At 39.6% G+C, this 15576-nt stretch overlaps 1 protein-coding gene across 3 annotated transcripts in view; it reads right to left on the bottom strand.

Annotated features, from left to right (window-relative positions):
• Window positions 1-15576, bottom strand: part of LOC128370836 (neurobeachin-like) — a 93514-nt gene that overhangs the window by 43715 nt on the left and 34223 nt on the right. For all 3 annotated transcript variants that reach the window (XM_053331006.1, XM_053331005.1, XM_053331004.1), the window contains exons 4-11: window positions 15125-15220; window positions 14742-14863; window positions 11146-11272; window positions 9672-9791; window positions 7657-7803; window positions 2767-2964; window positions 1667-1800; window positions 812-920 (exon numbers count right to left, since the gene is read on the bottom strand). In XM_053331006.1, coding sequence (XP_053186981.1) covers window positions 812-920; window positions 1667-1800; window positions 2767-2964; window positions 7657-7803; window positions 9672-9791; window positions 11146-11272; window positions 14742-14863; window positions 15125-15220 — 1053 coding nt within the window. The remainder of the gene's footprint in view (window positions 1-811; window positions 921-1666; window positions 1801-2766; window positions 2965-7656; window positions 7804-9671; window positions 9792-11145; window positions 11273-14741; window positions 14864-15124; window positions 15221-15576) is intronic.

A 15576-nucleotide genomic window follows, 5' to 3' on the forward strand; every position in this document is an offset into this window, starting at 1 on the left:
GTCCTCATCCTCAACACGTCTCTTTTTCAATCGCGGAAAATATTTTTCAATACTCATCTGGATTGAAGCAGCAAACATTCAGTGTATGGGTAAAAAAAACTACATAACAGTACTTATAACAACTTTATTTGATTCACAGCTGCTAGTGTTTTGACCTCGACAACCCAACTATATTTTACCGCAAACTTGCGATTAATTAACTTTATAAAGAAGGTGTACGGGTCGGGCGGGACAATATTGTATTCAAAATATAAAATATTTTATAGGACTTTTTAATGTGTGATTTTATAAAGGTGCACGTGATACCAATCTTTCTTGAATTTCACCAGCCGTCTTCTCTGCACTAAGGCACAGCTTCCACGCTTCTAGGGATGATCTCGCTGATGGAGACACACGGTGTGCACGGAGGGGAGGGGCTGTGTGTGTGTGTGTGTGTGTGTGTGTAGGCTATGTGAGAGAGACGCGTGAGTGACAGAGACGCAAGGAGAGCAGGGAAAGGAAATGCAGCTTAACGAATACGATGCGTATTTTTTAAATAGCGTTAAAAAAATAATTAATAACGAAACGCAATATGTGGCGGCCGGTGTTGAATCTGTGGCGCACCGCCACGAATTAGTCTATGTGTGGGAAACACTGGATAGTGATAGACAGATGGTTCAACCAATCACCAGTCAGGTTGTTTTTTTTTCTTGTCACATGGTTCTGTGTAACAAACCATCTGGCACATCAGGTTAACTCTGCCATAATTCTACAACAACAAATACATATAACATGTATTGCAAACTGTTCAATATGGAGTCCTTTTACTAACCTTCTCCAGGAGGTATCCAATCACCAGAAAGCCCTTTCCACCCAGCATTTGCTCCTGCATGGCCACTGAGCTCTTCAACAACTCCACCAGGAAAGCCAGCAGAGTAGCACTGCAACATACACATATATCATCAGCACACATGTATCATTATAAGAGTACTTCAATAGGTTGTTAGGGTTGGCAAGAATGTATGCTCTCTTCTGAAAAATTTACTCCGCTCTCATTTTTTATTTCTTGTCTGCCTCTTGAATCCTGCATCATCACATCACATCCGCATTCACCTTCCCCATCATTTATTTTTAATGATCAGTTTTATTTTGGTTTCCTATCATAGTCTTCCTGATGATATTTGATAAACAGTCATGATGTGGAGAAGCTTCCTGAAACTGTATTTACTGTAACTGCATTAAGGCTTGTGTGATGGAGTGGTATCAGGACAATCTTGGAGAGAAAAGAACGCAGACTCTGATTTTCTAAAAGCTGCTCATCACTCCAGGAAAAACCTAGTGACTGTCTTTCCACTTACTCTTACATACCCTGCTCTCCATAATCAGTTATCTCTAGTGTGCAGTGTAATTGTCTAAGGTTCGTCCTTCAGATGTAAGACAATTCTCACACATAGAGGATTTGTCTGTTACTAATGTCGCTCACAGTCTCCTTATACTTTTTTCCCCTTTCCTTGCTGCCTCCGGGTCCAATCCAGGATCAGCTACAGTAGATGTTGCACATTAAAACAACAAAGCATGTATTATTGCTTGTTTCAGCCCATTTACTGTACTGCAAATGATGTATGATATGTATATCACTGCTTTCCAGGCCGCCACTGGATTCCATTCATTTCTGTAGCCCACTCACCAGACTGTGGTGTCCACAGAGCTGTCGTTGAGCTGCTTGTAGTCCAGCTGAGCAAAGAGAGGAAATAGAACCTGGATGCCTCCTATAGAGTGGATGGCACTGTGGATGGAGTGGGTAACAATGGCCTTCACATCCTGTGGGACAAAGATGGACTGTTAGTGGTAAGAGAGACACATTAAGTATGGAAACACTCACTTCCATAAATATTAACATTTTAACATGAATGTAGCATTTGAGCTATATAATATTAATATAATATATAAAGATATAATATATTAGGGCCATATCTGTTATGATCTGTGAACGGATTACACAACGGATGTACGTATTGTCCTTTTATTGTTTATTTGCTTCCTTTCACACATCAATCTGAAGTTTAATAGATTGATTAAAAACATGACTTACTCCCTGAGAGAAACGTTTCCATTTCCATATCAGTGCAGATAGCACTTATGTACCTCTCTGTACACTACCTTATGTTGCCTGTACTAAGAAGTGCAATAATAAAAACAATGATTATGTGACCTCTACAAACTAACTAAAATAACTATATGACTATAATACAATGTGATCCCCCCGTTCTTTTGTAAGTGTGAATTACAGTAATTGCAGCCTGAATTGCTGCAGCATTTGTGTGCTGCTTAAAAATTCATAATCAAGGGGGGCTCCACCATCCTTGAACTAAGGACACTTGAAAAGAGAGCGTTAAATCAACTTTGAGAGTCTTGTTTTTGGTGTTTACTGCAAGGCTCAATAACAACTGTTTTACATGAGTTGCATTTTGTATTTTCCCGTCTTTAACTAACATCTGCTTTATTGTGTTATTTTTATTCTTGTGTTAATACCCACATGTACAGTCCACTGAGCAGAACAAATACAGGAATACTGGACCACAGATTTTTCACAAATGCTTTTGAGGAGGGTGTGAGTCAGCTTGTGACAAACTAGCCTAATAATGAGACTAAACTGCCATTTCATTTCACTTCAATCAATCAGTCATACTTGAATTACTGAAAAATTCTGAGATGTTGACAGTGAGTCACATGTCTGGTGCTAGGCTAGAGAGGAACAGTCACTCAGAAATATCCAGCCAGACTGACCTGCAGCATGAGCGCGTGTGGTGAGTGGACGAAGATGGAGGGGTTTTCCCTGGGCGATGACTCCAGGCAGAGCTGGGCATCTGTGGCCTTGGCGTTGTAGGTGAAGGAGATGGAGCTGGCCAGCTTGCCATCGTACAACACCTGCTTGTGGTGCTCAGCCAGGTGGATGTCGCTCTCTGACTTAAACTTGAAAGTGCTCTACAGAGATGGAGAAAGAGGGGCGGCAGTTAGAGATGTCAGTGGTTGTGTGAGAAAGACTTTGAATAAAAGGAACAAACACCTTGTCTAGAAACAAGAGGAGTGTGAGGGCATTTCACAAGTTCAGCACCCAAAATGGAGTCTGTATAATTGCGCCGTGAGCCATGTGTAAACAACACAGCATTAGCTTAATGAACACAGCGCTAACCCGGGCACTAATTCAATTAGCCCAGAATAAGAGACTGTTGTGTGGGAGAGATGCACTCAGCACTCCAAATTTATATTCTCCCTTTGTAGTCTACCAACAAAAAACACAAAAGAGTACAGACACAAACTGACACAACTGTGTCATTCAATTTCTCTGTATTATGTTATATTATGTCTAACAAATAACAGAAACTTTAGCCTTCTTCAAAAGCTGTTAGACTACTTATCCTGATGAAATCTAAAATGTCTTTGTGATGCATAATTTTCTTTGTTATTTCCATCCTCAGTAAGGGTTAATTGGGGCAAATATAAAGCATTGTAAGTATGTTAAAACAAGGACACCCTTTCTTCTCTGCTAGCTTAAAGAAAAATGTGAAAAAAACTCATTTCTTTTGTCTATGCAGAAATTGTAGGTTTGTAGGTGTGTGTGTAAGCATGTCTATATCTGTCTGTCTGCGGATCCAAGTATCCTGCGGCACCGCTGATACGCTTAAAAAGCCCCGCAGATGAAAGGCCAGCCAGTTGCTCTGCTACCCTTTGCAGCAGCTCCAGAGGAGGGGTGCTCTGCCCTCCGAGCATCTGGGTCCCCAGGTGCCTTGCTCAGCCTGACTGCACAGGAAAGCCCCGGGCTGCTCACAGACCTGCAGGCCCATCTTGTTCTAAACCTTTCATCTGAGGTCTGCTATGGAAAATGTGCCCTGAGCAGTTTTAACCATGCAGCACAAAATTTCACACTGAAGCAAAGAGTGCCCTGCACAATGAAGACGTCGAAGGGAAAACAGCCCCTCCACAGTGCGTTAACATCCTTATCGCAGTCCAAGGGCTGAATACAAATCTGCTGTTTTCTACAGTACTACAGTACATTCCCTTCACTTTAGCTTTCTCCTTGCTTCCACTGAAGATCATAATCAATTAAGACACACTTGTATAAACCAATAGAAGAGGTGTTGGTAGTAATTATCCAAAAAAAAAATACTGAATGCTAATCTGCATTTGAAGCAAACATGCACACATGACTACACACACTTACTTCTGTCAACATAACATTATTGGCAACAGTAATTAATAGTAATTACATGCTAGAACACCATGCTTATTATTATTTTATTATTATTATTATTGTACTACAGAACATATTGCTTTAGTGAAAACAAGAGCTGATGATCCAGTATTAAAAAGCTTATCTATTAAACAGCTGTGTTAAAAAGCTAATCAATAAAACAGCTGTGCTAAAAAAGCTTATCCATTAAAAGTACCCCAGAATGCTGCAGCCGTGTGCATGGATAATCAATCACAAACATAAATTCTGGTTTATTTCAAAGGTTGGTGGTCCCTTTGCATGAAAAAAAAACACTGAATAGCCTGAAAGTGAAATTAATACACTTATTAAGATGCACATTTTTTTGCAATGTAAGCCCATTTATTGTGGTGCAGTTATGAGGTGTGTGCAAATGTATAAACGTACACTAGGTGTGTGCGTGCAAGCTTGTATTCATGTCACTGTGCTAAACGAAGGAGGAGGGGAGATAAAAGTGTAGAGAGCTTTGCTGACTCTGAGGTATCAAGGGATGTACAGTATGGAGGCATTCGAGAGGCAGCGGGAAGAATATACAAGTGTGAAGGAAGTGAAAATGTTTACGTATGAGCTTTACACACCTGCGCTTGAACACATACAGTATGTCCCTCACCTTGTTACACAACCACACACAGAGCAATGAAAATGACAACTCCCGACCGTGTCGCACTTGTCAGCTGCAGATATGACACTAAGCTGCAGATAACAGCGCACACACACACAAACACACACCTACACACACACACACACACACACACACAACTGCTCCATTAAGTTTGTATGTCTCCTGAGAAATAAAGAACAGTCCTCCTAAATGAAAAAGTACATTTTGGCAAATGATTTCTAAATATCTTACAAATCTACAGTTAGGTATAATCTGAAATGTTGCACATTTCATCATGAGCTGCAGTATATACAGTACCAAAGCACTTTTTTAAATTCTTTATGTTGTAAAATAAAACTTGTTTTTATACATAAATTCAATTGTCAGTAAAAAAATCTATCAAGTAGTAGAGAGGTTTGATACCAAGCCCTATACAAGTCAGAGTTTTTAGGGAATAGAATTCTCTAAAAGTGCAATATTTAAATGTAGAAAACAAAAACACATTCAATAACGCCATTATGCACCCTGATAAATACACACACAGGGGCAGACAATACAGGTGCCCACATAGACTCACACGGTTCATTAATTACGTTGTGGCCAGATTGTTGGCAGTGCTCTACAATGAGGACATCTGGACTTCTGATGAAGAGTGCAGCAACACACTCAGCAACACGTGAGGGACGGCACATACAGAGAAAAACACAATACCAATTTCTTTCGACTACAGCCCACATAGAAAAACAAGATGTTATGTTCCATCTTCTACCATCATTAGGAGAACATGGAAACAACTACACACACACACACACACACGCGCACACACACACACACTAAGTACACACTGTGTCGGCCATCACGAGCCATGCCGAGTGAAAAGACCTTGAAGAGCCTCCCTGTGTTGAAGGCTTGTTTAGCAGAGCGAAGAGAGTGTCTGTCTGCCTCTTGCTCCTCATTATTGAACAGTAACATTGACAGTGGCTGAGACCAAGAGGCTTCAAACAGCTACGTGTGTGCTCACACGCAGACACACACGCACATGTACTGTACAATATACATAGATACAGTTCTCTTCCCCACTGATTAGGCAGTACCCCAGAAGCTTGTCACATTCACACATCATCATCTGCGTGAAGTCATGAGAACAAGGACCGGCCTATATTCGAATTAAGACAGGATGCTGTGTGACACAAGCTGAGTCCCAGTGGCGTTCCTCCTTTAGCCGACTGAAAAACCTGCGTACTCATCATTACAATACCAGTGCAGAGTCCTGCGGCTTCGAAACAACTGAGCCATTTAATGGTCTCTTCTGGGCATCTGAGAAGCCCATTCAGCGCCATGCAGAGATGCAATCATCTGGCTGATCAGCCTGAGGAAACTGTGGGCTGTGATGGAGAGAGGAATCAGTATTCATGGCAGAGACACAGCAAATCCCAAGCATCTGATCATTAGGAGGAAGATGTGGGAACTTTTTTTCTATACAGAGCCATATGTCTTATCATGTCAGAGAGGAGAGTTTGTGAGAAAGATAAAGGTGTGAACTACTGTCACATGTATGATTCAGTGCATGAGTCACGCAATCCTCAGCATGTGTGCTCTGCATGTTGACGATATGTTTCTCTATCAGTGCAACATTAACAAGTCTTACAAATTAGAGCAAATCTCTGATTCACTATATTCTATTTCTAAGGAGTTGTTGAAAAACCAGCAGCTGTTCATGCACATCAGCAGCCTCAAATATCCGTGCAGTCTTGTGGTGCTGAAATCTTGACAGCTTTGGACACCTTCGTAAACAAGCTGTAAGTGGCCTGAGGCGTGCAAGTCTGCCAAAACAAGAAGCAAGACAGCTGGCAAGGTTTTTTGCGGCACCTCTGCTGTTACCGTAAGCCAAGCCAAAAGGCAGAGATGGTGATTTCTAAAGCTATAAGTACTCCAAACTCAACATTGTGAAGCCTCATTTGAATATTTTTTATTAACAGAAGAACCCTAAGCGTCTAGACTCAGTGGTTAAAAGGCAAAATCTCCCCATAGATGCTTTCAAACTGCTGCACATCATCAATTTGTGATGTCCCAGGAGGCATTTGTTGATAGTGTTGCCATACAGTTTCACGTTCTGCCCCTTTTATCTCAATCTGCTTCATCTATTTAAACTATGATTTCCCCCTCTGTTTCTAGCCTTTGCATTTCATTGGGCAACAAGTGGTCTGAAAATTGGGTGGTGATCACAGCCTTGGCCCTCGCTCACAACACATCACAGCATGTATTGCAGCTGCACAACATTATGATCTACTGCTGAGATGTTCCGGCTGACAGGAAGAGGATTAATCTAAAAGAAAAAAATGTTCCTGCACCTATTAGATTACTCTCATGAAGACAACTCCCCCTGTTAAAAGCTTGGTTTTGGACAATAACATTTGTTCCATTAATTTTGCATCAAGGTTAAGAGTGGTGAAGCTGTGTTTTCCATTTTGATTACCTCTACCTCTCCTGCACAGAATTACTACTTTTTATACATTTCAAAGTCCAATTTACATTAACTGACAACAAAAACCTCACTATACCACAAGGGCACCCTGGCACCAATGTACAGGCTATTCTTTTGTGATTGATAGCCAAAGAATGATTGATGGCATCAACTACTTCTAGCTGACAAAGTAAACGGGCAAAGACGACAGTAAGCAACATTGACAATGCAATCTTAAGGTTGCCAGGATATTCCACACCTGCCAAATGGTGCATGACATTGATGCACTGTAAGGGGTGCAGAGTATATAAAGTATGGTGCATGATATGGTAATACGTGTACCTTGTATCCTGGGCCAAGCTGGTGAATGGCGAAGATCTGAGCTGGGTTGAGAGCTTCACTGAATACGTAAATGGCTCCCAGCTGACCGCAAAAGACCCTGTTAGCGTCCGCTGTCTCTGATGAACCCAGGAAACACTTGTCATAGCTCTGAAAAAGACAGAACATATATAGCAGCCATGTTATAACATTTCAAAACTATCAGATTTTACTTGCAAAGAGGATTTGGGAACTAAAAATGATCAGTAAGGAAGTCAAATGTGTCCTTTCTTGTTGAAAGTCGCTTTCAAAGATGGACATTTTTTATTAATGATTACATAGTATAGCTTAAGTCAACACAATATAGCTTTGTTTACTCATCTAACATCTAAAATATGAAATATGCAAGCAGACCATACCAATAACCGGTGTAATAACCATAGCAACAACCTTAGCCATAACGTCATCACAAGGAGAAAGTAGAGAGCAGGCAGAAAAATAGAGAACACATAATACTGTATGTCCCCTTGAAAATGTTTTCTGCTGTGTCCAAGTCTGGTAAGTGGACCTCCATTACCTGTTTTGTTTCCTCTCTCTGCGCTTTCAATTTTTAAAGAAAAAGGCCTAAAAACAATTTTAAGAGTTCACTCATTATTCATTTGCACTCATACTTTCATAGCATTCTGAAGAGATGGACCTGCTGTAATATTTTCAGTGTCCATTGGCCTTTCATCTATGCGCTCGCTCACAAGGAGATCTGAACTCTTCTGTGTTGTCAAAGTGATAAAATAAGTTTTTTCTTCAGCCTTTTTGAGAAAACATTTTGAGACCTATAAGTATAACTATAAGACATTTTACCCTAAGGCCAAGAACTTTTTTACAGAGAATAACACCAGCCCTCAGTAATTATAGCAATGTCAAGAGCCAACCATGAAAGAAGTGTAATGGAGGTTGTGCTGCCACTGAGAGGTCAGACTACCTGTCCCCTGTTAAATGGAAAAGTTGGAAGTTGGAGTTTGGGCAAGCTGTGCTGGAACAGGGCCCAAGGGCAACTCTGCCCCAGCTGACGAATGCAGAGGTCAAACCTCAAATGTTTGCCAACATCACGAATGGAGGGAAGCGTGTATGAAGCCAATACACTGCCATGAAGCGAAACTGAAAGAAAAAACTTTGAAAGTTTGAAAGTCCATGTTTGAAAGCGCACAAAAGATTTGAAACTTTGGAACTAAGTTTTGAAGGTGTATATAGTGTTTTGATGAGCTGAAAAAATGTTCAAATCTCTGAAAACATTATTTTGTTTTTGAATTTTCATTTCAAATCTCTGCAACTTTTCTTTGTTTTTCAGAGTTTCAGATCTTTTTTTCAGTTTCAAAACTTCTTTCAGAGTTTCTAATCTTTTTTTTCAGAGTTTTTTCAGATCACCATTTACAAGGTTTCAAAACTGGATAACAAAATTATACTGTGGGAGAAAGGTGCCAAATTTGAAACTCTGAAAATGTGTGGTTGAAACACTGTAAAAACAATGCTGTAGTTGTGAAGAAGGAAAAGAAAAAAAGAAAAGTTGCATTCAATTCCAATACAAAATAATGTTTTCAGAGATTTGAATATTTTTTTCAGCCTATCAAAACACTATATACACCTTCAAAACTTAGTTTCAAAGTTTCAAATCTTTTGTACACTTTCAAACACGGACTTTCAAACTTTCAAAGTTTTGTCTTTCAGTTTCGGGTCATGGCAGTGTCTTGGCTCCTTAAGCGTGAAGTAGAGCCAGACTAATGCTGAATTTCTAACACTGATACAGAAGTTGTTTAGAAAGAATATTACTGGTAGCAGCATACCTGGTGAAGATCAATGAAATTTGGCTTTTTCACCCGATAATTTAATAATAAACTCAATATTCATAATCCACTCTTTGCCATTATCTCCACAACAATTCATTATTTATCTCAAGTGGAGTTTTTTTCCTGAAATATTTAATGTAATAGTTTTCCACAGATGTCTGTAAAATGCCTCTAATAGGCCAATAAGCGTGCTCTTACATCGTTGGTGTTGACGTGCCAGGCCATATCGCCGTAGGAGACCAGTTGACCGTTGACATAGCAACGGATCTCAGAGTTCCTCCAGCGGTTGTAGATGTGGACGATGCTGATCATATACCACTAAAAAATACAAAAAAACACATTCAGAAAGATGATAAAAGAAAAAAAAAATGATTTACATGCAAACATTTACAAACTGAATCATTTTTGTCTCTGGGCTCCTTTTTTTGAAAGTGGGAGTTACTCCAAACTTATGTGTTTTGTTGATTAAGAACTGCACTGTCTCTATTTTTTCTGGTATTATTTGGTGGAAACAGTAACATATTTTAATTTATTTTATTTTCCAATTTAATTGTTTGTCGCTCTTCTTATCGTGCTTTTAAATGTTCTAATGCTTTTATTATGTAGAGCAATGTCTCTGTCTTTGAAAGGTGCTATACAAATAACGTTGTCATGCTTAGCCTCCCTTACAGTTCAAATCCATTATATTGACTACACTATTGTAAGGCAAACCTGATGAAACCTGTGGTGAGCAAAATGTGTTCTCACTGTACCATTTATTACTCTATCAACACAAACTATTCATAAGAGCATCCTGCTGTGCAATGATCCATTTTTGATTTTTTTTTTGTAGATCAAATAAATTTTTTCTATTAAGATGTTTTTGTCCGGCTTGGTCAAGCAACCCTCACCCTGAGAATGTTCCCTAACAGTATTAGCTCTTTGTAGGAGGGTTAGTTCCTACAAAGACATGGAAGATTACAATGTGTTAAATTCATTCACTTTCCCAGACTCTTACTAAAACCAAAGATTTCCCTTTGCTCATCTTAATATGCTATGCCATTAATAGTGTGTGTGTGCATGTGCGTGTGTGTGCATTGATTACAAAGCATCTTATGCCTGGTGTCAATACACACAGGTTCCCTGGAGAAACGACTGAAATGGTGGCTGCACGGGGGAGGACAACCTAGACTTTTGCTGGTGTATGCATAGCTAGTGAGTGAACAATACAACATGTGCATGAAAGTGTTCATACACACACACACACATACACACAGTGGATAAAAATGCTGTGAGACATGGTGGCTTATAAATTGATCAAATGGAACCACTGGGAACTTTGTTAGGCTGTGCAACAATTCCACTGGGTCAGCAAATACGGCAGAAGGCCATCTCATCAAGTGAATGTGTGTGTGTTTATGTGTGCATGAAAGAGTGCGTGTTTGTGTGCAGGACAGCAGCAGAATGCTGACGGTGCAGTAGAGGGGCAGTGTGTGGGTCTTAATTGACAGATCTTATCTCCACTCATCAACACTCCTAGTGAGTACAAGGATAGATAGATAGAGAGAGAGCAGCAACACACTTTTGATGCTGTCTAATCGAGTAAGTGGCACAGGATTGCCAAAGTCGGCACTGGCCAAAGCACAATTTGGAGTGATTTGGTTTTGTGTGCATGTCTTTTCTCATGTCTTACCTTACGAGGTTGGAAATCATATTTCACACAGTGCTGAAAGCCTTTTCCTTTCGACTTCAATGATGTCACGATGAGACAGTTTCCCACAAAGTGAGCGGAGTAACCTATTCCTTTACTGGTGCGAAAACTGCAGAGAATCAGAGAGAGTTACAAATATTTCAGTCTTTTATCAATTCAGTGTGTGTTTGAAAATAGTTTCAGCTTCACTTAAAAATGTTTCATTGCATTTAAAAGTAATAATAACATTTCTTGATGAATAGCACAAATGTCAGTGTGCAATGAGGACTTTCATTAGATTTTTCTGAAACTGAATGACTTGACATTTTTGGATGTATAAAACAAAATACATTTTTGGAAGTTAAAGCAAATATTTGTGAAAATGGCATCTCGACCACAGTGCATTGTCCGATTTGATCTATCAAACCTGTTTTGTTGTAAACAATAGGATATTTTTTTGTTTCTGCAAGCTACGACGATAACTGCAAAAGATCATCCACATCAAAAAATTCCACATCTTTTATAAATTGTACCAAAAGAAATTCTGCCGACCAAAATACAAGCAGGGTAATTTTCACACTGACGCATCTCATAATTTAAACCAATACCAGTCACAAAAAGCGAGATTTTAAAATATGTTCTTTGCAGCACCAAGGGTCCCAGATCACAGGTTGTGCAGAAACACTGCTAATCCCCCTCCATCTATTTTTCCCTCATAATGATTGTCTTACTGCTCTCGTAACCTCGATGTAAAACCCAGCCTCAGCTAAGCTTCTTCATGAAACAACAAGACACATTTAACTTCTATAATCAGCCTAAAAGGATCACACACAGCGCGGCCAGAAAGCAGATATAAATCCCTCTCAAGTGAATCCCTGGTACATGTTAGGAGCGTGTTATCGTGGCCGTCAAGCAGCTGTGGAGGCCAGTATCAGACAGGCTGCTGGAGTAGCAGCTGTGTCTGGGGGAGGATGATAAGACCTGGGCCAGAGTAGAGGAGGGCGCACTCCCTCTCGCTCCTCACTTACCATGACAACCTGACAAACGGTTACTAAGGAAACAGGATTACATCCTGACACTTTTCATGATCAGAGCTCATCTCTGTGATGGTATCCAGCCAATATGAGGATGCATGTCATCCTTGCTGTAGACCTCAAGCTACGCACCTCTTTTACAGAACCTTTCCGTCGGTAATGAATCACAGTTTAACTCTGTGAGGGGGATAGAGGTGCCGTGATGCCAGTGGTTAACGTCAGAGTGAAGAGGTGGAGGAAAGAAGCCAAGCAGCGGAGTAAAGGAGTTCAATTAAACAAAAGGTCAGAGCTAATGAAGCTTCATGGTGGGTAACGGCTTGCACTTACAACATTAGCAGTGAGGCCAGTGAGGTCCAAGGCTGCTCGACGATCGTAGGCACCCACCCAGAACACTCATAATGGAGAACCATGACATTTAAAGTTATGTTCTAATTGATAATCTGTTTATATATTAACTTCCTGCCCGTGTCATTCAGTCTGATGAGTTCAATTATAAACTATAATATATATATAAAAAGTTGCAGAAATGTTTTAAAAAATAGTCAAGTGATGATTATTGAATGATGTACTTGTTTTGCACAAAAATGTATTTAATAGTTTATCTGAAGCTAATGTGAGGCTTCAGCAGTGTGAGTGAGTCCAATCAAGTGGATATCTCTAATTCATCTTTATGTTTCCATAACAAGAAGAGGGAACTTGGCATCTCCTTGAGTCGCTTCATATTAGCTTCAGAAAAATATTTGCATACATTTTTGCAGGAAGACTGTGGATTTTGTCCCCCATCAATTACTTTTGTAAATTATTAAAAAGCCAGTATGTACAGGAATAATGATTACAGCAAGAAACAAAACCTATTTCAGTGTCTATTTGGGCAACTGAATTTTGTTTAAAGACAGACTTCTGAACCTTTAATACTCTTAAGACATTGTTGTAGTGTAAAAACAATTGGCCAGTTAAAAAAAATTATTAATTTATTTAATTTGTCAATTGTCAAGCAAAAAAAACACAAATTCTCAAGTTAGATCTTTGCTTTGTTTAATATCATTATAGATGGAATATCTTTGTCACTATTAGTCCAACTAAACAAGCAGCTCTGAAAATGTGTTGATGCTTGTTTCACTATTTTCTGATATTTAATATAATAAACTATTAATAGACTAATCTAAAATATAATAAGCAGATTGTGGTAACATCGTCAACATCCTAACTGCAGTCATGAGCAGAAACTTATTTGATCACTTTGCCTGTGACGTGTTGACTTCTTATGTGGAGATAATTAGACCTGAGCAGCAGACTATTGAGTGCTTTCTCATGCTGTGTGTTCAACGCTCTCTCCCTCAACCTGCGTCATTTATTATTTTAACCAGAATGCCTTTTGACACCCGGAGTGAACAGGCCTGAACTAGTTGAATCCAGCAGCCCTTCAAAAGAAAAAAAGACATTATAGGTTGAAACTTCAGTCTGGAAAAATTACCAGTAGTAAGATTTGAGTGACAGATACCATACAGAGGCTATGGTTATTATGACCCAGAGAAGTGATTCAGTTTAGATTACGTCAATAAAAGGTGACAAATGTCCATAAGTGGAGGTGGTGAGTTGAATGGTTGGCTATATCGATGGCAAAAAGTGGATTTCGCTGCAGGGGACAGCTGTTCACTTCCCGTTTCCAACTGCAAGTATCGTGTTTTTAACTGAAAATCAGAACTTTTTTTTTTTTACAAAACATAATTGGGATTGTTGCAGTCTTTATTGTTCTCATGAAAACAAATGGTTGCTTAACTTACCCTAATTTTTGTAGTAGTCAGAGTAGTGTTCCTAACCCTAAGCCATCTTTCCTAACCCTAACCAGGTGGTTTTTGTGCCTAAATCAATCCAGACCTTAACCACAGCACTGTCACACCATGAAATATCATTATTTACAAAATGAACAGTGATTTGTAACACTTTTGGAAAGCAATGACAGAGGCTGTATATTAGAAAATGCTGTAGATAATTTTGGAGTGCATGGTACAATCGATCTATGTGGTGCTTTTAATTATGAAGATGTGTTGGTATTCAGCTGTATACTTCTTCTTTGTTTAGATTGATGGTGACGGCAAAAGTAAGAGAGTGAATTTATGCAGGATCTCTCAGTTATTCTGAGGTACATCTCACCCCTTACACAGGAAGTAAAATCTGCAGTATTACTACTGCCAGTGAAGAAACTGGTGTTTCTGTATCTCCTTACAATCTTTTTTTCTCTGTACGAATGAAACTAGAAAATGGAAAATGGAGTCTACAAAGAAAGCCTTCCTCTATCATTCTGACACAAAAAGCTGCTCTTAACCATTGGTGTTTTACATCCCATTTTTCTTCTATTAAGCTCCTCTGTAACGACACAGGCAAAAATATCATCATGATTTCGTGGGTCAGCACAAAGAAATGACAGAGTCATGGTCATTAGACAGAGCTGAAGTGTTTTCATTTTTTCAAAGTTCAGAAAAAACAACTTTAAGATGATTTCAGTCCCAATAAAAGAATGTAATTTTGTTACGTTAACGTTGAGATGAATGTTGTTCTTCTTACCAATAGAGGTATGGTTTGTCTTTATCCACATTGATGTTGTTGAGTGGATCCTGCCTGAACCAGGTGTTGATAGTGAATCCGTTCTGGTAAGGCCATTTGGCAATCGGTGGCAGTGCTATAGCCTGAGAGAGGATACACACACATCAGACCAGTTCTTGCCAATGTTTTTAGTAATCAATATGTCTCAGTCATGTCCTTTTCACCATTCAAGTCATTGCACTGGTGGAGTAAATTGGTAATTAAGATGTGCTGACTGACTAAAATAAGAATGCTGCAAGGGACTGTTTAGCAGTTTGATATGCATAATGGAATCAATTTAACTTATTTTTGTTAAATGGGCTCATGTGCGTATGTGTTTATGTATCTATATTGGTCAGTCTCACCGCTGCGCTGCGTCCTGGAAAGTTGAAGAAGGTATCAGGACCGTGCCTCTGAGGCATCTGGTTCAACACCGACAACAGCTTGATAGCATGCCTTGGCTGGAAGAGAGAAGAGAGGAAAGGACAGGTGAGGAGAGAGTGATTGTCATTTAGTAGATGACGGATGCCGCCTATTAGAGGCACAGGGGAGAGAATCTGTTATAAAAAAAAGCAAAAAAAAACATGGTGTGACATCACATCTCTACCACAACCCCACTGGATCAATAACTCTTCAATCACCTCCGCCCTCCCCCGACAACACCTCATCAATACCATGGCAACCCTTAATCGATCTGTCTCTGGAGAGAGCTGCTGGGGGAGGAGAAATTGGAAAAGACAGGGAAATAGAGGCAAGGTGGATGGGGTGGGATTTGTTATTGGACAGAGGTGGTACAGGGAGAAGGAACTGAAGGGAT

The sequence above is a fragment of the Scomber japonicus genome, chromosome 13 (genome assembly GCF_027409825.1).
Source record: "Scomber japonicus isolate fScoJap1 chromosome 13, fScoJap1.pri, whole genome shotgun sequence".
Taxonomy (NCBI): Eukaryota; Metazoa; Chordata; class Actinopteri; order Scombriformes; family Scombridae; genus Scomber; species Scomber japonicus.